We start from the raw sequence: 22,101 nt of genomic DNA, 5'->3' as shown, positions 1-22,101 counted from the left end.
GGGTGATTGGGTGATTGGGTGATTGGGTGATTGGGTGATTGGGTGATTGGGTGATTGGGTGATTGGGTGATTGGGTGATTGGGTGATTGGGTGATTGGGTGATTGGGTGATTGGGTGATTGGGTGATTGGGTGATTGGGTGATTGGGTGATTGGGTGATTGGGTGATTGGGTGGATTGGGTGATTGGGTGATTGGGTGATTGGGTGATTGGGTGATTGGGTGATTGGGTGATTGGGTGATTGGGTGATTGGGTGATTGGGTGATTGGGTGATTGGGTGATTGGGTGATTGGGTGATTGGGTGATTGGGTGATTGGGTGATTGGGTGATTGGGTGATTGGGTGATTGGGTGATTGGGTGATTGGGTGATTGGGTGATTGGGTGATTGGGTGATTGGGTGATTGGGTGATTGGGTGATTGGGTGATTGGGTGATTGGGTGATTGGGTGATTGGGTGATTGGGTGATTGGGTGATTGGGTGATTGGGTGATTGGGTGATTGGGTGATTGGGTGATTGGGTGATTGGGTGATTGGGTGATTGGGTGATTGGGTGATTGGGTGATTGGGTGATTGGGTGATTGGGTGATTGGGTGATTGGGTGATTGGGTGATTGGGTGATTGGGTGATTGGGTGATTGGGTGATTGGGTGATTGGGTGATTGGGTGATTGGGTGATTGGGTGATTGGGTGATTGGGTGATTGGGTGATTGGGTGATTGGGTGATTGGGTGATTGGGTGATTGGGTGATTGGGGTGATTGGGTGATTGGGTGATTGGGTGATTGGGTGATTGGGTGATTGGGTGATTGGGTGATTGGGTGATTGGGTGATTGGGTGATTGGGTGTGGGTGATTGGGTGATTGGGTGATTGGGTGATTGGGTGATTGGGTGATTGGGTGATTGGGTGATTGGGTGATTGGGTGATTGGGTGATTGGGTGATTGGGTGATTGGGTGATTGGGTGATTGGGTGATTGGGTGATTGGGTGATTGGGTGATTGGGTGATTGGGTGATTGGGTGATTGGGTGATTGGGTGATTGGGTGATTGGGTGATTGGGTGATTGGGTGATTGGGTGATTGGGTGATTGGGTGATTGGGTGATTGGGTGATTGGGTGATTGGGTGATTGGGTGATTGGGTGATTGGGTGATTGGGTGATTGGGTGATTGGGTGATTGGGTGATTGGGTGATTGGGTGATTGGGTGATTGGGTGATTGGGTGATTGGGTGATTGGGTGATTGGGTGATTGGGTGATTGGGTGATTGGGTGATTGGGTGATTGGGTGCTTGGGTGATTGGGTGATTGGGTGCTTGGGTGATATGGGTGATTGGGTGATTGGGTGATTGGGTGATTGGGTGATTGGGTGCATTGGGTGATTGGGTGATTGGGTGATTGGGTGCATTGGTATCATTGGGTGCTTGGGTGATTGGGTATTTGATGCATTTGTCGATTTATCAATTTTGCAATTTGATCATTTATCAATTTATCATTTATCATTTATCTTTAGTCAATTTATCATTTTTTTCAATTTATCAATTTATCAATTTATCAATTTATCAATTTATCAATTTATCAATTTATCAATTTATCAATTTATCAATTTATCAATTTATCAATTTATCAATTTATCAATTTATCAATTTATCAATTTATCAATTTATCAATTTATCAATTTATCAATTTATCAATTTATCAATTTATCAATTTATCAATTTATCAATTTATCAATTTATCAATTTATCAATTTATCAATTTATCAATTTATCAATTTATCAATTTATCAATTAATCAATTTATCAATTTATCAATTTATCAATTTATCAATTTATCAATTTATCAATTTATCAATTTATCAATTTATCAATTTATCAATTTATCAATTTATCAATTTATCAATTTATCAATTTATCAATTTATCAATTTATCAATTTATCAATTTATCAATTTATCAATTTATCAATTTATCAATTTATCAATTTATCAATTTATCAATTTATCAATTTATCAATTTATCAATTTATCAATTTATCAATTTATCAATTTATCAATTTATCAATTTATCAATTTATCAATTTATCAAATTATCAATTTATCAATTTATCAATTTATCAATTTATCAATTTATCAATTTATCAATTTATCAATTTATCAATTTATCAATTTATCAATTTATCAATTTATCAATTTATCAATTTATCAATTTATCAATTTATAAATTTATCAATTTATCAATTTATCAATTTATCAATTTATCAATTTATCAATTTATCAATTTATCAATTTATCAATTTATCAATTTATCAATTTATCAATTTATCAATTTATCAATTTATCAATTTATCAATTATCAATTTATCAATTTATCAATTTATCATTTTATCAATTTATCAATTTATCAATTTATCAATTTATCAATTTATCAATTTATCAATTTATCAATTTATCAATTTATCAATTTATCAATTTATCAATTTATCAATTTATCAATTTATCAATTTATCAATTTATCAATTTATCAATTTATAAATTTATCAATTTATCAATTTATCAATTTATCAATTTATCAATTTATCAATTTATCAATTTATCAATTTATCAATTTATCAATTTATCAATTTATCAATTTATCAATTTATCAATTTATCAATTCATCAATTTATCAAGGATTCACTTAGTTAACCCCTTAACCAGAAAACGACTTCTCACCAGGGACGACGCATATCAGACTCAGCAGAACTTGGTCAGGACGAAACGAAACGAAAGCTCGGTCCAGTCGAGCCAAGCCATGTTCCTTAGAAGCTGGCTCGAGGATTGCCTTTCGTTTGACGTTTTTCTTGTCCATGTCCATCCATCCGCAGCAGAGGCTACCAGGGCTACCGGGCTGCCGCCCTGTCCATCCATCCATCCATCTATTCGGTACAAGCCCGTCCATCCAACCGGTTCTTGTTTGGCCGGACTGGCCGTGGCAGTGGGGCGTCTGAACCAGAGAATCGGGACGGAGCAGTGTTTCTTGGATTTTTAAACTTTTTTTTTAACTTTAAAATTCTAGAGAATTACAATATAAAGTAAATTTATAAAATTTTGTTAAATTAGATTTATTGTTGAAGGAAATAAATCAATTTTCTGAAACTTTAAAACACGAAACTAAAATCAACACTTTTCGAAACTCTCTCCGTCAAACTATGAACCGTAGAACGTCCTAACCCACCCACCTTCTCCACGACATGTGAGCCAAGATAACGGCCCGAAACAGAATCGGTTCCTAGACTCACAAGTAAAAGCTAGAAGGTACCAATGACCACCCCGAGTGGTGAAACCGGTAGAAGTTTCAGGGCCTCTCCTCCGGACAAACGCGAAAAACACACACACACACACACACACACACACACACACACACATCTCGAAGGACGACGATGGCGTTGGACGTCCCGACGGTCCTGCTGGACATTAGAATAAAGACTGAGGAAAGGGTTGGAGTTTGGGATGCTGTTGTTGTTGGTGAATCTTTCGGCCCATCGAAGGAAAAGTGGGTGGTTTTTTGTTCCGGACCTGGACCGGTGTTCCATCCATGAGAAAGTCGATGTAGATTGCTGTTGTTGTTTTCCAAGGTTACATGGAGAGCTGTTACGTTGAATCTGGATGCTGAACGTTTAGGTTGGCATAGTTTCGAGTCTATTTTAGCTTCTACCATGTTTGAGAATTTTGAAGTATTATTTTCTTTCAGAAATAAATTTTGTATATTGTAAGATTTTTGGCTTTTGGCATGCCTCAAAACAAAAACAAAAACAAAAACAAAAACAAAAACAAAAACAAAAACAAAAACAAAAACAAAAACAAAAACAAAAACAAAAACAAAAACAAAAACAAAAACAAAAACAAAAACAAAAACAAAAACAAAAACAAAAACAAAAACAAAAACAAAAACAAAAACAAAAACAAAAACAAAAACAAAAACAAAAACAAAAACAAAAACAAAAACAAAAACAAAAACAAAAACAAAAACAAAAACAAAAACAAAAACAAAAACAAAAACAAAAACAAAAACAAAAACAAAAACAAAAACAAAAACAAAAACAAAAACAAAAACAAAAACAAAAACAAAAACAAAAACAAAAACAAAAACAAAAACAAAAACAAAAACAAAAACAAAAACAAAAACAAAAATTTGACCTCTGGTTGTTGAGAAACAACACCCCATTTTCCAATGCCAATGGTTCTTTGTTTAATGTTAAAAATTAAATGTTTGTGAAATTTTGTAATGTTTGCGAAAAAAATAAATTGAACATTGTGAAATCAAAGCTAACATTTGAAAAAGGGATAATATTGAATATTTGGACCGTACAATGTGTAACGTAATACTTGGATGAACCATTGCGATCAGTTCGAGTCAAAACAATCTGCGGTAGCCACCTTGGATGTCCTTAGTTCTCTCGGTTGGGTTTTCATTGTATATCCAAGTTACTACGAAAGTGATGATAATTCTTCCAACCTGTGCGTTTAGAGCCTTGTAACTTTAGAAGGAGTAGCTTTACTTGTGCGCTCTGTTTTAGCATATGAAGATGAATAAGAAAATGAACCCTTCGTACGGGACCGTGTGTGCATTCGTGGGGGCAGGCACCCATCCGGAGTTGATCCTAGTTTCGGGGTATGGGACCAGGACCGGTCAGCACGGATAAAGTGGGACTTTTCGTAGTGCGATGGGCAGTGAGGGGCAGCGCAAAAGTGGACTTGGCGTATTTGCTAGATGAGACGTTTCGTTCGGCGGTTTCGGGATGACCAAGGTTGAAGAATTTGTACACGTGGAATTAAAGAGGAAGGTTCGGGGGGTGGTCATCTCGCCGACTTGGGTGCTTCGTTGCTAAGCAGTGTGTTGGGGTTGGGCTTGCGCCGCGTGAGTTTGGTCCACAGGAGATGAAGATCTGATGAGGTTGTGGGGGAAAACGGCTCGAAGGAAGCATTAAATAAAACGGAGAAAAGTGAGAACGATAAGGATTCCCAATTTGGCACGCTAAGAGAATGTTAGGGCGGTTGAATTTGGTTGGAGTGGTGACAAAGTTAAAGCTAAAATTTCGAAGAATTTTTTTAAATATTGAATAAAACATTCAGAAAGTAGAATTTTTTCATGAAAATAACTTTTAAGTTATTCTCCCACCCTAATCGAGTCACTGCAGCTCCACATGTGAGGTGTACCAAACAGTTTTGCGACGAGTCTTGCTTAAGGTTCACTGGAAAGGGTTTCGTTCGTAGACCATCTAATATGCCACACGGATGGACCATTCTCCCCCTGCCCCCTCCGGGAGTGGTCACCAGCTGGCCCGGAGTCATCTTGCGAGATGCTGAATATTTTGTTAAACAAAAAGCATCGCTGGACTACGAGACGCGGTAGACCGGGTCCAAGTCCAAGTCCAAGTCGAGTCGGTCCTCGGTGGATTATGTAATGTGTAATGGTTTTCTGTGCACGAGAGTTCCGAAAAGGACGAGTTGGGTCCCCCTTTTACCTCGAAAAGGATGTCCAGCTGGACGACGATGATGATGACCAGGGCCGGGAGGAATATTTTATATGGTTGAAATAATGGAAGCGATGCCAGGAATGAGGCGACGCGGTTTAAGTTTTGGTCCATTTCGTATTTCGTACTTTTCCGTGCCCGGCAGGTTCTGATCCCATTCCACTTACTCGGTCGTCGTCTTCGGTGTCGTCGCAGAAGTCCCTTTTGCTGTCCCGGCGTAGTTCGTATTCTACCGGTAAGCAAACTTGACCGAGCATTATCCGGCGAGTCCCACCTTGGCTCTTTCGGGGGTTTTGTTGGAGGATATCTAGAGTAACCAGTGCCGAATCGAAAACTAAAAAGCAAAAAAAAGCAAAAAAGCAAAAAAGCAAAAAAGCAAAAAAGCAAAAAAGGAAAAATGCAAAAAAGCAAAAAAGCAAAAAAGCAAAAAAGCAAAAAAGCAAAAAAGCAAAAAGCCAGTTATGAAGCTACAAAAAAGCAAAAAAGCAAAAAAGCAAAAAAGCAAAAAAGCAAAAAAGCAAAAAAGCAAAAAAAGCAAAAAAGCAAAAAAGCAAAAAAGCAAAAAAGCAAAAAAGCAAAAAAGCAAAAAAGCAAAAAAGCAAAAAAGCAAAAAAGCAAAAAAGCAAAAAAGCAAAAAAGCAAAAAAGCAAAAAAGCAAAAAAGCAAAAAAGCAAAAAAGCAAAAAAGCAAAAAAGCAAAAAAGCAAAAAAGCAAAAAAGCAAAAAAGCAAAAAAGCAAAAAAGCAAAAAAGCAAAAAAGCAAAAAAGCAAAAAAGCAAAAAAGCAAAAAAGCAAAAAAGCAAAAAAGCAAAAAAGCAAAAAAGCAAAAAAGCAAAAAAGCAAAAAAGCAAAAAAGCAAAAAAGCAAAAAAGCAAAAAAGCAAAAAAGCAAAAAAGCAAAAAAGCAAAAAAGCAAAAAAGCAAAAAAGCAAAAAAGCAAAAAAGCAAAAAAGCAAAAAGTAAACAAGTTGGCTCATTTCACCTACGATCCGACTCTGCTGGAAAATATCTGCGCGGCACCCTTTGGCCAGCAGTCCATCCGCAGAAGGAAGGAACCCACTGGACACCACACTCCGTCGTTGGTCCGGACTCTCGAACCGGTCCAGCCAAGCAAAAGGGAGGCATCTCTTCTTCTTCTTCGCTCGGGGTCTCTCCTTGCTGTGTGAGTCTGCAATTTACATAAATGAAGGTATCGTACCTACCTTCCTACGTACGGACGGACCAACCAACCGACCGACCGAGATCTCCGAGATGCGGCCCCCAAACTCTAGCCAGCCCAGCTGGACTATTCTCCGGAGGAAAAGGACCTTTCTTTCTTATTATTTTCCACATTTCTCTGACCACATCAGAACGGTCAAGCGAAACGAGAAGTTTTGCTCTCCGGACCCAACCCTCCACCCTTTCCAAAATCCGTCTCCCACTCCATTCCATGAAGTCCGTGTACGTCGGTCAACCCCCTGGTCTGGTCCAGCCAGCAGTCTTGGAGGCTGCTTTCTCCGCTGGCTTGATGAAAGAAGGACGAACTGCGCGCTGGAAAGAGACGGCACGACGGCACAAGTTTAAACAACTGGACGCTGGCCAGTTATGAAGCTACGGCGGCCCAAAGACAAGGCCCGGTCCAGCTAGTGGGCCTGGAGACGATCTACCACCCTCGGAACTCCCTACTCCGAGGCAGCTAACCTGTCAGGAGCAACATTTTTAAGTGATTTAGTTTGTGATGGTTTTTCAGCTTGTAACGATTTTCCTTCTCGCCGGTGAAAGGCGGAGATGGACAGGTGAGTGAGCATGTGAGTTTGAGTGTGGGTGGGGGTGTGTATGTGTGATGTACGTGTGTGTGTGTGCGAGGGCGCGGGTTGAATTGGCTGTTGCGCTGCTGCTGCTGCTGACCGTTGAGGAGTTGATGGAGAGCTGAATTAGTTATAACTTTGGGGGATTAATGGATGAGTGAGCAGTGCGATTTAGTATAAGAATGTTTTCTGAGAAGGGGTTTCATAAAACCATCAACCTAAGGAACTTTTTAAATGAAAAAAAGATGTTTAACGGTGCAAATCAACCAGAGTATTGTGCACTTAGATAATTATTACAAATATTATGGTATTTAAAATAAATACCAGAATCATCGATACATTTTTTAAAGTACTTTATACAATTATTGTCTACTGAATAATTAACAACGAAGTTTGACTATTTTCACAATCAGATTGCTGCAGCATAAGATTCGTAAGACTGACACTTTTGGAATAAGAAGACGATAACTTTCTTCTTTGCTGTGCTGTTGAAATTATTTAATTTTTAATCATTATTCCGGCAAACAATCAATATTTCAAAAAAGGGACCATCCATAAACCACGTGGAAACTTTTTTGAAATCGCTGAATTGAGTCGGGAATTGAGTCTGAATAGATACAGGAAATTTTAAAGCAATAAAATTGGAAATCGGTGTACTAACTGTTTTGTTCTGTTCCTGTTTTATATTAAATCAATACTAAAATCAAAACACTATGCAAAAAATTTGGCTTAAAAAGCTGTCTTAATTTTACTTATGTTCTGCTTTGCTCCCACGGCTTGTCTAAAGGTTGTTTTTATAAAACTTGAATGAACCTCGTTTATTCTTTCTGGAGCTTGTTGGGGGGACTGTCCCGAGTCAGGGAAACTGTTTTTCAAAAAATTCTATCGGTGAAAATTGATTTTATCTTATTTTGAAGTTTTTATACAACATATTTAAGCAAAAATCACGAAAAAGTATTAAATAAATTGCTGAAATTATGATATTTTTTGTTGTTATTTCATCAAAACACCAGTTTGGAGTTCCTTAAACATCCTATATCATAGAAAAATGTTTATCTGTGTCGTCAGTTTCGGTAATAGCCGCAACATAGATTTTTTCCTATTTTTTTTTTCAAATTCATCTGGAAAAATCAACTTTATTCGTGTTTATGAAAACTGTTGACGTGGATTTGTAGCAAATAACATCCCTGAAAAAATTGCAGAATAAACAAGCTATTACCTCAAATCTCTGAATAGTTACAACAATTTTAGTGTAAAAAAAGCTGCAAATTTTAAAATTCAGTGATATTTATTCTCTTTTCGTCCTACTACTTCTTAAATTAATTCCAGGCTGACGAATCAAAAATCTTGAGTTGGATTTAAATTGTAGAAAACACGTGGACAAATTATTGAACATCTTACAAAACTCTGATAAGCGACTTAAGCGTACTGTTGAATAAAAATTTTGTATTTACGGTGCCTCAATACAACAATTTCGTACGCAAACGGCATGGCCAAACTTTAAAGTTTTACCAAACTTTTAAATAGTTTTATACATATTTTTTAAGGTCATAAGGGTGGTTCATGTAGTAGGAGGACCAAAAGGGAATAAATATTTTTTAAATTTGCAGCTTTCTCTACACCAGGCCTGCCCAACGTACGGCCCGCGGACCGGATCCGGCCCGACAAGCCATTTTATCCGGCCCGTGACAGCTTTTCAAAATAGATCTATGACCGGCCCTTTAGGCTGTTCATCAAATATTCAATAAATTAGTTGATTGTCCAAACTAAAAAAAATCACTTCAATTTTTCACAAATTGTACTTAACATTTAATTACGAACATATACTTTTTTTTTACTTTTGCAATAAAATGTTGCTAATTAAAAGTATTTTTTTGGATTTTAAACTTGTATTTTTTCCGTTTTTTTTTTTTGTTTGAAATTAGAGCATGCTTTATGTTTGAATTTGATTCTTATTATTTCTCTATAGATATTTTCAGAATCAATTATTTAACTTAAAAATGGCGCAAGAAAACAATATTATTCATTTCGTAAAAATAAAAAATAAATACACTAAATTTATAATTCTAACAGTTTTTACTTTACTTTAGTTTTTCTTTTTAGAGGAACTTGATTAAAATTGTTTTTTTATTAAATGAGTAAGCAAAAATCCATATAGTTTTCAAACCAACTCTTAAGGGATAAATCTTTGTTTTAAAAAATGCTTGAAAAAGCAAATTAACCATACTGGAAACAAAGATCACTGCAAATATTTTTAAAATATTAAAAAATGTCTCAATATGAGTGAAGAATTCAGGGAGCAAAAAATATACTGTTCAAAAATTTTAATAGTTTAAAGAAATTCGATGAATAACTCATGAAAAACTATTGAATATGCATTTTCAAAAAAATAAAAAATTTTTTTGTGTATAATATCGTTATAAAATATTTTAGTTAAGTTGCACAACAACGCAAAAAGGATAATTTGTAAAGAAGAATAGGATCCAAATTTTGTTTTTATAAATGTTATCATGCCTCATTGATTTTTTTAAATATACTGGTGTGTTGAAAAATTGAACTATAAAAAAAACTTGCAGCGACCAATGAAATTTGATTATTTTTTTTTAATTTAATGATATCAGAGTATTTAATTGCAATCGACAAAAGCAATTGAAATACAATAAGTTGATGTTTCCATATACCGTAAACCGGGGTTACTTTGATAGGATTTCAATTTTTTTTTGGAATATTTTCCAACTGGTAAGGTTTTTCTTAAGATTAGGCCGTTGCAAATATTTTTTGAAGTTTATGTCCCTCGGCTCTGACCAAAGTCGAGGGGGGGGGGGGGGCAAAAAAAAAAAAATTACAAGCCTAGTTTTCAACATTTGGATGTAAAAAGGGTTTTAAAATGCATTTTACAGCCGTACAGTTGCTTTCCAATCATTAGTAATATCGAGGTATTGACGAAATTTTTTTTTGGAAAAAAAAAAAACTTTTCGTGGGACTGTACATTGGTATTTCATGAAAATTTAAAATGTTTTCAAAGGAGTTCAAACATGCTAAATATGATTATAAACGCGGAAAAATGCATTTTAACTGGTTTTCAGATGGTTAAACTTTAATTTTCATTAAAATTTTGAAGTTTTTCGAAAAAATATTTTTTTTGCCCAACTTTGAAGGGTGGGGGGGGGGGGGAAACATAAACTTTGAAAAAAATTTGCAACGGCCTTATTATTTTTAGCACATGTACTAGTATAGGCCATAGAAAGTCCATGCACTATTTTTGAAAAATAAAAAAATCAATAGTGTTTAGAAAAATAGTTACGTTAAAATCTCTTAGTTTGAATTCCGGGGTAACTTTGATAGTCATAGTTTTTCTTGATGATTTTAGGTCACATTGCTAAAAAGTCAAAAAAATTCATTAAATTCGTTAAAACTAGTTTTGTTTGTAAAAATATCGATTTATATTGCATTTTAAACTGAGCTCAAAGCACGAAACACAAGTTTTCACATTTTACATGAAATTTGTTCAAATGAAATTGCCTATAAATTTGAAGTTTAAAAAAAAAAATGTTTTGTTGATATTACTTATTATTTACAAACTTATTTTACCTTCTCTTAGTGGAAAATTGTCCAAAGAATCCGAAAATGCATTCCGTTTTCCGATTCAAAATCATGTTCATTGAGAAAATCATGACACTTCGAGAAGTTTGAAATAATGCCTATCATGAACATTTTCGTAATTATAGTTAACTAACTTTTTAAACTTTTCAAAAATTTATGAAAAGTTCTCCTTGAGGTACTTTGTACACCATTCCGTACGTATTTAATGTGTACTCTTCATCTTGCGAAAAATTCTCAAACCTATCAAAAGGGTGGCTATCAAAGTTACCCCGTTTTACGGTTAATTTGGAAAAAATAAGGAAAAAACCTATTTTGCGGCTATTATCGAAACTGACGACCCAGATAAACATTTTTCCATGATGTAGGATATTGAAGACATGTTTAAGGAACTCGGAACTGATGTTTTGATGAAATAAAAACAAAAAATATCTTAATTTCAGCTATTTCTTTAATACTTTTTCATGATTTTTGCTTAAATATATTAAAGTAAAACTTCAAAAAAAGATATAATCAATTTTGACCGATATATTTTTTTGAAAAACAGTTTCCCTGACTCGGGACAGTGTCTCCGACAAGCTCCAGAAAGAATTACCGAGGTTCATTCAAGTTTTATAAAAATAACCTTTAGACAAGCCGTGCTCCAGTTGCCGGTTTTTAATGAAAAATAATTAAATATGATATTATTACAGTTGAAATTCGTAAATAAACGTAAATGGGTAATTCTCCGCCAACTCACATAGCAGTTGCCCCAACGCCTTTTCGATTTGCCACATTACCACATGCGCCGCCGAGCGGTAAGGCCTTGCGCATAAGATGACGTGATATCTCCTACATTATGAAAAGCAAAATCTCCCGGGAGATTACTTTATTTTTTTTTTATAAATTCAACTAACACCCGAGCACAACCTGCTCGAATGCCGCGTCACGAATCCGAGGTCCGTTTTTCGATATCTCGTGACGGAGGGGCGGTACGACCCCTTTCATTTTTGAACATGCGAAAAAAGAGGAGTTTTTCAATAATTTGCAGCCTGATACGGTGATGAGATAGAAATTTGGTGTCAAAGGGACTTTTATGTAAAATTAGACGCCTCTTTGATGGCGTACTCAGAATTCCGAAAAAACGTATTTTTCATCGAAAAAAACACTAAAAAAGTTTTAAAACATCTGCCATTTTCCGTTACTTAACTGTAAAAAAAATTGGAACATGTCATTTTATGGTAAATTTAATGTCCTTTTCGAATCTACATTGACTCAGAAGGGTCATTTTTTCATTTGGAACAAAAAATTTCATTTTGAAATTTCGTGTTTTATCTAACTTTGCAGGGTTAATTTTTAAAGTTTAATAATGTTCTACAAAGTTGTAGAACAGACAATTTTAATTTTTTTTATATAAACATAAGGGGTTTGCTCATGATTATCACGAGTTATCGCGATTTTAAGAAAAAACAGTTTTAAAAAGGTTACTTTTTGCGTTTCTCTTTGTTTCGTTGTCCGTGTCTGTCGCGGGTGACCATGAACGGCCAGGATCAACGTCGACCAACTTTTTCAGTAGTTGGTAGAGAATTACTCCATTACAAAATCCAATGGAACACTTTATTCCACCTATTAAGGACATATTCAAATAGTACTCACAGCTTCTGCGCCCATCAGCACTGTTCCGCAAGGTAGGTAGTTTCCACTGGTTCTGCGCCATAAAAAAAGCTCGGTTGATTAATATTAAAAACTAACCCACGGGAGGCTGCTGGGGTACGCTGCTCCACCTCCACCCCTCCTCATCATAAACAACACACATTTCTACTTTTCCCATTACTCATCAAAGGGGTCATTTTGTCACTGCGCCTCCTCTACATAAACGTGGGGGTGGTTGGTCCCATTGGCCTAGTGACACACGAGGAAGGGAGGGGGGGGGGGCGTCTTTTTTAACGCCACGTGGTTCAACCGTCAGGTTTTTATGCGTATTTCGGACCCACTGGAAGGGAGTTCGAGTGGGGGGAGGGGGCAGCCTTTGATTATCGCAGTTAAAATTTTAAGGCGGAATATAAATTTTAGCTGCCGAAAGCTCGCCCTCTCCCAGGGCCTCCGCTCATTTCGCTGGGAACTCTATAAATATATGTTCCGCTTTTAATGTTTGCCAAGATGGCGAACGTGGGAGCGGTTAAGTGGGGGGTTTGGGAAGTGTGCCTCTCGAGGGGGAGTGTTTTGCGCAAACACAGGATGGAAAATAGGAAAGTTTCATTAGTTTTATGCTCGACGGGCCAAAAGTGATTCGGGAGCGGGCGCGTTTCTCGTGGGTGGGTTGTTATTGACCATCATCGGAGAAAGAGGTCGTCCAGGATTGCGGTATGGTGACCGCAATTTTGAAGCAAAAAAATCGGTTTTATTTTCAAACTAAAATAGTAAAACCTCTATGAACTGTCAACTTTTGCATTATAAATTGTGATCCTTTTCAAATATAAAATCTTTACGATTTCATGGACCTTGCTGATCAGTTCTTGAATTCAATATTATTCAAGTATAGATTTAATTTTAACTTATTTCCTTAAGATAGGGAGTTATTTTTTGTTCAGTTTTTACCTTCTTCAATGAGTGAAATGAACTATCGACTCAGAATAAAAAACAGAGCAAATGTGTGTGTGTTGGTGTGACGTTGATCAACATAATTGCAGTTGATTATCTTGGCACTTGATGAACCGATTTTGTCACCATTTTAAAATTAATTTGTTTAGTTCAGAACATAAAAATTTATCCTGAAAAAACTTTTTAAGGGTGGTTTTGTGAGAAACTCGTAATTTCATATATTTTTTGTTTAACTTCAGCATTAGAAAGACAACAAAAAAAACAACAATTTTTAAAATTTGAAAATTTGATATCCCTATCAAAAGTTGTCAGTACTTAAGTGTTAATTATACACTTTTCAGAGGTCGGATCACATGTATTTTGATGAAAATGATATCTGGATCAAACATGCGAACCATCATTACATGAGTTATCAAGAGATTGAAGATCTGAACAATCCATGTTTATAAGTTTATAAGGTAGAATATTGAATTTTCTAGAGTTTTTTTTAAAAGGTCCAATAAGCTATTGTCTTTCATATGTTTATAGGACCTAATCAAAAAAAAGTCGAGATTTGTACTTTATCCTAGGGTCACTCTCCGCCAACTCACAGTAACTTCTGCCCCTGATCACGAATCCGAGCTCCATCTCTCGATATCTCGTGGCTCTTTGGACTGATTTTAAACGAATTTTAAAGAAAGTGATATACTTTCTTGTTTTTTGTTCCTTTACTATTTGTGTTAGTTTTACAACTCTTTCAAAATAATTCACACTTGTTCCAGAAATGTTTTTGCTGGTTTTTCCTATTTTTGAAAGTTATATTATTTTTTCAAAATATTTTATTTTTTTGTTTCAGTAATATTTTTGCTGGTTTTTCCATTCTAATTTCAAAATAATTCATATCAGTTTTTGCTGTTTATTTGTGATTTATTTTTAAATTCAAACATAAACGTTCAATATTTTTTTTAGGTTTTTCTAATCAAAACTTTTTTTTTTAAATAAAGAATTCTTGATTCTATTATTTTTTGTGACTTTTTGAATTGTTTTATAAGTAAGCCGTTCTTAATATGTTTTATAAGAAATTACAATTTTGAATTCAAACATATTTCAAAGAAATGTTCAATTCTTGTAAATTAACTAAGGCTGGTACAAATTTTATTTTAAGTTTTTGTCCTTCAGCTCTGGTTAAGGTTGAGGGGTGGGAGGCTAAAAAACTAAATTTAAAAATTCAAGCCCGGCATTCAAAATTTTGAAGCAAAATGTATCACAAAACACTTTAAACATTTTAACAGTTGTTTTCCTACCAAAAATTTGAATATTTGTAAGCTTATTCATAACAATAATCTAAATTCTAACATTTTCAAATTTTCTAAACTTTGAAAAATATTTGCAACGGCCTTAAATCTGTGATAGGTTGATTTGTTTATGCTGGTTATTTTTTTAAACAAATGCGTTATTTTAATGTTTTATGAGATTTTTTTTTTCAAATTAACACTTGTTCGGATGGGTGAACCAGATTTTTGTAGTAGCCGAAGTTTTTGTTGATCAGCAACTCATACTAATTTTTTTTGATTATTTAGTAATAGTAAATTGATTTCCTTAGGCTTACTTTCAAGAAGTGATTTCCCGATCCACTTTTCTTCCTTTTCTGGCACGAGAACATTGCTAAACTGGTCCAATATTGGACTGGTTACCTTTGTTCTTCCAGGTCCTGTTGGTGTGTTATGTTTAGGTAAGTTACTTATAATTTTTAGTGTTTTTATTCTTTTTTAGGTACAGAGTAAACAAAAATCATGGTAATATTACATCTGGGAAGGGGTACATCTTTTATGTCAGAAAAAAATTGTAATTTTACCTTTGAAAATGTATAATTTTACCACTATTCTGATGTAATGTCACTTTCTCAGTCTAAATTGAGGTAAAATTACATCATAAAAGTGGTAATATTCTACTTTCAAAAATTACACCTTCCGGATTTACACAATTTTTTACTGTGTACACAGCTAAAAAAGTAGTAATCCAGCTCCGTGTAAAAGGCCCGGGTGTAAAATAAATATTGCATTATTTTATGCAATTTTATGTAATTTTACACCCTAAAATATGTAGCCCATCAGTATGGGAAACCTACTTGACGGAAATGTCAAGCTCATATATGCGTTTATCCTTTCAATTCTTCATCGGTCTGGTGGCCGAGTGGGCTAAGGCGCCAGTCCTTACTGTTGGTGCTTGGTTTGAATCCCGTCGGTTGCAACTTTTTTTTGTGTTTGCAAAAATTGTACATGCAGTGTGTAATATTAAGTGTTTATTTTGACGAAGGTGATGTGCATGCTTTTGCATGCGATTTTACCATTGGATTTTTTGCTGTGTACTCACGGACTCCGGTTTGGTCCTTAGACAATTAAGTGACCTTTCGCAGGTGTTTTACAGGTGAACTCTAGTTGCTGCAGGTAAGAATTACAACGGTACACCCAAACGGCGGTCACATGATTGTGATGCATAGGGACGTGGCGTTACATCGTGCTGCCACCTGGTTTTTTTAAGCGCAAGAGTGTAAAAGTGCTGAGTCATCGTCTAAAAATAGACGGCGTCCAATCTCGCCCAGCAAAATGAAGTCGATAAAGTAGACGGTTTCGATGAGAAAAATTGGAAAATGTGGTTTAAAAATAGCGACGCCATCCCCCTATGGCGGCATGAAAGTATATCAGAATCTGCATGAAAACTGTCCTCATGCATTTTTTGCGATATAGGGGTATGACATTTTTGCCCGTTACCGGCAATTATCGACAATACCGACGGCTTTTTGGTTGTATTTCACAAAAAAACCCTTATCAGAACGAGGATTGAACCACCAACTTCTTGGTTATTGATCCGACACGCTACCACCGCGCCATGGATGCACAGAATTTTGAATTTTGGAATGTTGAAAATTTGGTAGGTTGAATATTACCTCTTTTTAAGATTAATATTACATAGAAAATGTGTAAAAATGTGAACCTGATGAATATTCCTCAAAAACTGATGAAAATTCATCATTTTCTGGGGTAAAATTAATCATTTTTTTTTGCCACAAAATCTGTCACCATTTCCTGATGAATATTACCATCATTTTTTTTTCTGTGTGCTTGATGAAATGTGAGTGAAAGAGTACCTACATATTCTTCTCTTTGAAGTGTTGCTCAGGGACGGGCCAGCATTATATGTGTTGGTGAGATCTGCAGATCGCTGAAATGTTTACACGCGGGCAAAAATGATCTGGCCCTGCTGTACACCCAAAGGAAAAATATATCTCAAAATCTGCAACAGTGGATTTGCTGCAGAAAATGTTACATTTTACATTTTTTGCAGCAAGGTCGTGGATCATTTTTGCCCGTGTGTAAACATGTCAGCGATCTGCAGTTCTCACCAACACACATAATGCTAGCGCGTCTCCGAGCTACACTCAAGAGAGAAGAATAAGTTGGTGCTCTGTCCCTCCTAAATCATCAAGCGTCCATGGCGCGGTGGTAGCATGTCGGATCAACAATCAAGAAGTTTATGGTTCAAATATCGTAATGTTAAAAAAAAATTTCGCAATACCAGTAAACAGCAGTCGGTAATGTCGATAATTGTCGGTAACGGGCAAAAATGCCATACCCCTGTATCGCAAAAAATGCATGAGGACAGTTTTCATGCAGATTCTGATATACTTTCATGCAGCCATGTATCACAATCATGCGACTGCCGTTTGGGTGTACAGAGCACTCAAAAATCAATCGCAAAACACTTGAATTTTGGGCACCTTAAGATGCTGTCAACAACTACAAAAATATCTATTGGTTTTATATTATTTATATCTATTGGTTTTAAATGGTTTTTCCTTCTATAATCAATTCATGTTTGTGTGAAATAGAAATGGATTTCGGTTTGTTAAAAAATAGAAGAAGTTGCGTCATGAAGTTAATTTGACAGCTTTTATTTTCTATCAACTTTGCTTGTCAAAAATGGAAATTTGTTTTTTGTTGTTGTTGTTGAATTGTCTCTTCTTCCGGTTGTCCCTGCTCTCAGGATCGTCCTCCTGGTCAGGTTCGGGTTGTTCGCCACCACCACTTTCTGCGGAGATGGAGGCCCCCGGGGAATCTTCTTGTTGATTCGGAACCGCGGTAGGTTCCATCGAATCAAACTGTGCCTTGACCATCCGAATGACGCATTGCTTGGCCCCTGGGTGGAATGCATTCGAATCCTGCTTCTCACCGATTCTCCAGCGCCCGGCGGTTGTTTTCCTTAATTTCATCAAACGCTTCCTGGTACGGCATCTGCAGCTCAATCGCATCCTTCCTGCAAATCACACATAATAAATCCAAAAATCAAAACAAAACCCCACAAAAAAATCTTTCCCCCACTCACCAACTGGGTGAATCTGCGGAAAAGCACCTCTATCGCCAAAGTTGGCCTCTTTCCGGGTCCGGGAGACCGAGCCCTTCCGATGGCCATACGGATCCTGAGCCCGAGGATGCAGCCTTGTGGCGATGCGCGTCTTCGCGGCCACAAACCGGGCAGGCAATTTACTGGACAGGAACATGGCGGCAGCGAACTCACGCGGTCATTCGGGCTTGCGAAAAACGAACACACCGGACCGCCAAAACACAAATGAAGAAAAGAAGCAAAGTCTGACGAAACTGCATTTCAAATCAAAACAAGATCAATTTCAAGTGTTTTCCTCATCACTTTAAATAGTTCAGCACAGTGGGGCAAATTCATGAGTAAAACACTTGAAAAGTTTGATCCACCCGAATGGAAATTAGGTGTCAAAAAATACCAAAAAGTCAATCGCTCAAACACTTGAATTTGATAATGGATTGGATTGAAATTCAAACACAAACAAATTAGATCTAAGATGTAGCTTTATTGAATCATTTAAGTGTTTGGGCGCTTGACTAAAAAGTGTGGCGTTGCACGGTGTGTCGCAACAACACTGTTTTACTAAATTATTGAATTTTTAGGTTAGGTTTGGCTTTCGGTCTGTTTGGGGAATCAAAACACTTGTATGTTCTCTTCTTCCGACGTTTTTTTTCTAACCTAAAAAATTACTGATACGGTCGAAAAAACAGCAGTAAATTATTGAACCAAAAATAAATTGTGTCTACAATATTTTTTTTTTGGAAATCATCAAAATTTATTTTTTGGACCTACACTTGTAGCTTTTTTGTTCTACCCAGTCTTGTGGTTAAACTTTTTTTTTGGATTAGAATAATGTTGTTGATTTTGCATGGATTTGTTTTGTAATATCGACGCCGTCGAGCTAAATCGTCACACGTCGCTTTTCAACGTTCCGAGAAAAACGCGTTTTAATGTTTAACCTTGAATATTTGAATATAAAATATTTAAAAAGAAATGCATTGAATATAAAAACATCAAAAGAAATGCATTGTCGTCTTTTTTGTGAGCAATTATGTTTAAATAATTTTTATTTGGATTCCAAGTCAGGAAACCCTCAAACCCTAAATTTTCCACTTTTCCAAGAATAATCACCACCACCACCACAGCGCACCCAGTGGAGGCTGTAAACTAAAAACAGATCCCGCATCGTGGGGGCTTTCAGCATCCCCTCCCCACCCCCCCCCCCTCCCCCCTACAATTTTACGTCAATCCAACCGGCGCGGTGGTCCTAATCCGCCCCCCAATATGACGGCCTGACGACGGCACGAAATAAAACCGTTTTTCGACGAAGGACTTCCACCGCTTTCTCCCGCCGTTCCCAACTAATGCTCATTATATACTTTATGATCGAAAAAACGACACACACTATTTTCTGAAGCCTCTGTTGCGTTGGGCGGGGGTGGGTGGCAGAATAAAACATAAAATATTTTTAAGGATAAATATATTCAAATGTGCGTGTGCCTTAACCCCACCCCCCTCCCCCCTCTCTTTCCTCAGGTCCTTTCTGAGGCCATTAGGGCTTTGGCCGCTGTGCCTCTGTTTTTAAGACCGAAAAGATCTAATAAAACCGGATCCGGTGCCAATCCCCGGTCAAAATCGGGGGGCAGCAAAAGTGGTGAAGTGCCCCACCAGGGGATAAAATTCTAATGAGTGGATGCTGAAGGGGGAGGGTGGCAACACCACGAGAAAAAGGGACACCCCGAAAAAGCGGGTAAAGAATTTAAAAACTAGGAAAATGTAAAACAGGCCTCCCACATCAAACGGAAGGCTCATGTGTAATTTGTGTGTGTGTGTGTGTGTGTGTGTGTGTGTGTGTGTGTGTGTGTGAGGGCACCGTCGAAGGATGGAAATTAATGCGAATAAGTATTTCCACATGCCCACCAACACACACACACACACGTGTGGACTATCGAGAGGAAAAACTTATGAAACGGGAGGGGGGGAGGAGGAAACGAGTTCCGCTTCAGGGAAATTTCTGCGGACTGTTTGAAAGGGCCGAGGCCGTGGCCCGTGTGCGTAGGAAAAACCTGCTGGACGGGGGAAAACGAGCGTAATAAAACTATTAATTAACTCTCACGAACGAAAGAGTGAAGCCTGAGCTGAGCAAGGCAGATATTCGTTTGGCATTTTTAATTTTATTGCGACCCGAAATCGGGAATTCGTTGAATGTTTGCTTTTTTCGGGGCTGGAGGTGCCCCGTTTTAACGGCCGTCGTCGGTTGTCTATAGAGCAATTCTCTACGAAATCGGTCTTTTTTCTTCAATTTTAATTTTTGTATTTTTTAATCCTACTGAAACTTTTTTGGTGCCTTCGGTATGCCCAAAGAAGCCATTTTGCATCATTAGTTTGTCCATATAATTTTCCATACAAATTTGGCAGCTGTCCATACAAAAATGATGGATGATAATTCAAAAATCTGTATCTTTTGAAGGAATTTTTCGATCGATTTGATGTCTTCGGCAAAATTGTAGGTATGGATATGGACTACACTGGAAAAAAATTTTACACGGTAAAAAAAATTTGGTGATTTTTTTATTTAACTTTTTATCACTAAAACTTGATTTACAAAAAAACAATATTTTTATTTTTTTTTTATTTTTTGATATGTTTTAGAAGACATAAAATGCCAACTTTTCAGAAATTTCCAGGTTGTGCAAAAAATCATTGACCGAGTTATGAATTTTTTAATCAATACTGATTTTTTCAAAAAATCGAAATTTTGGTCGTAAAAATTTTTCAACCTAATTTTTCGATGTAAAATCAAATTTGCAATCAAAAAGTACTTCAGTGAAATTTTGATAAAGTGCACCGTTTTCAAGTTATAGCCATATTTAAGTGACTTTTTTGAAAATAGTCGCAGTTTTTCATTTTTTTAAATTAGTGCACATGTTTGCCCAGTTTTGAAAAAAAATATTTTTGAAAAGCTGAGAAAATTTTCTATATTTTGCTTCTTCGGACTTTGTTGATACGACCTTTAGTTGCTGAGATATTGCAATGCAAAGGTTTAAAAACAGGAAAATTGATGTTTTCTAAGTCTCACCCAAACAACCCACCATTTTCTATCGTCAATATCTCAGCAACTAATGGTCCGATTTTCAATGTTAAAATATGAAACATTTGTGAAATTTTCCGATCTTTTCGAAAAATATATTTTCAAAATTTTCAAATCAAGACTAACATTTCAAAAAGGCCAAACATTCAATATAACGCCCTTTTAAAATGTTAGTCTTGACTTGAAAATTTTGAAAATATATTTTTCGAAAAGATCGAAAAATTTCACAAATGTTTCATATTTTAACATTGAAAATCGGACCATTAGTTACTGAGATATTGACGATAGAAAATGGTGGGTTGTTTGGGTGACACTTAGAAAACATCAATTTTCCTGTTTTTAGACCTTTGCATTGCAATATCTCAGCAACTAAAGGTCGTATCAACAAAGTCCGAAGAAGCAAAATATAGAGAATTTTCTCAGCTTTTCAAAAATATTTTTTTCAAAACTGGGCAAACATGTGCACTAATTTTAAAAAATGAAAAACTGCGACTATTTTCAAAAAAGTCACTTAAATATGGCTATGACTTGAAAACGGTGCACTTTATCAAAATTTCACTAAAGTACTTTTTGATTGCAAATTTGATTTTACATCGAAAAATTAAGTTGAAAAATTTTTACGACCAAAATTTCGATTTTTTGAAAAAAACAGTATTGATTAAAAAATTCATAACTCGGTCAATGATTTTTTGCACAACCTGGAAATTTCTGAAAAGTTGGCATTTTATGTCCTCTAAAACACATCAAAAAATAAAAAAAATTAAAAATAGTGTTTTTTTGTAAATCAAGTTTTAGTGATAAAAAATTAAATAAAAAAATCACCAAATTTTTTTTACCGTGTATTATTTTTTTCCAGTGTAGTCCGTGTCTATACCTACAACTTTGTCGAAGACACCAAATCGATCAAAAAATTCCTTAAAAAGATACAGATTTTTGAATTTTCATCCATCATTTTTGTATGGACAGCTGCCAAATTTGTATGGAAAATTATATGGACAAACTAATGATGCAAAATGGCTTCTTTGGGCATACCAAAGGCACCAAAAAAGTTTCAGTCGAATTAAAAAATACAAAAAAAATCGAATGACCGAAATCCTAGAGAACTGCTCTATAGTTATTTGAGGAGGCTAATGTGTGTCACATGTCACCGTGGAGAACGGGTTATCGAGGGAAGTTTATAGCCGGACAAT

General features: G+C 36.0%; 1 protein-coding gene across 1 annotated transcript; it reads right to left on the bottom strand.

The window, feature by feature from the left end:
• Window positions 1–17,404: 17,404 nt before the first annotated feature.
• Window positions 17,405–18,095, bottom strand: LOC120424347 (uncharacterized). Its single transcript, XM_039588440.1, has 2 exons — window positions 17,827–18,095; window positions 17,405–17,757 (listed from the first exon to the last, which is right to left on the bottom strand). The coding sequence occupies exons 1-2, from the start codon at window positions 17,999–18,001 to the stop codon at window positions 17,405–17,407; spliced, it is 528 nt and encodes a 175-aa protein (XP_039444374.1). The 5' UTR covers window positions 18,002–18,095.
• Between the last annotated feature and the right edge of the window lie 4,006 nt (window positions 18,096–22,101).

This window comes from Culex pipiens, chromosome 1 (assembly GCF_016801865.2).
Source record: "Culex pipiens pallens isolate TS chromosome 1, TS_CPP_V2, whole genome shotgun sequence".
Taxonomy (NCBI): domain Eukaryota; kingdom Metazoa; phylum Arthropoda; class Insecta; order Diptera; family Culicidae; genus Culex; species Culex pipiens.
This window is presented reverse-complemented; position numbering and strand designations above follow the sequence as displayed.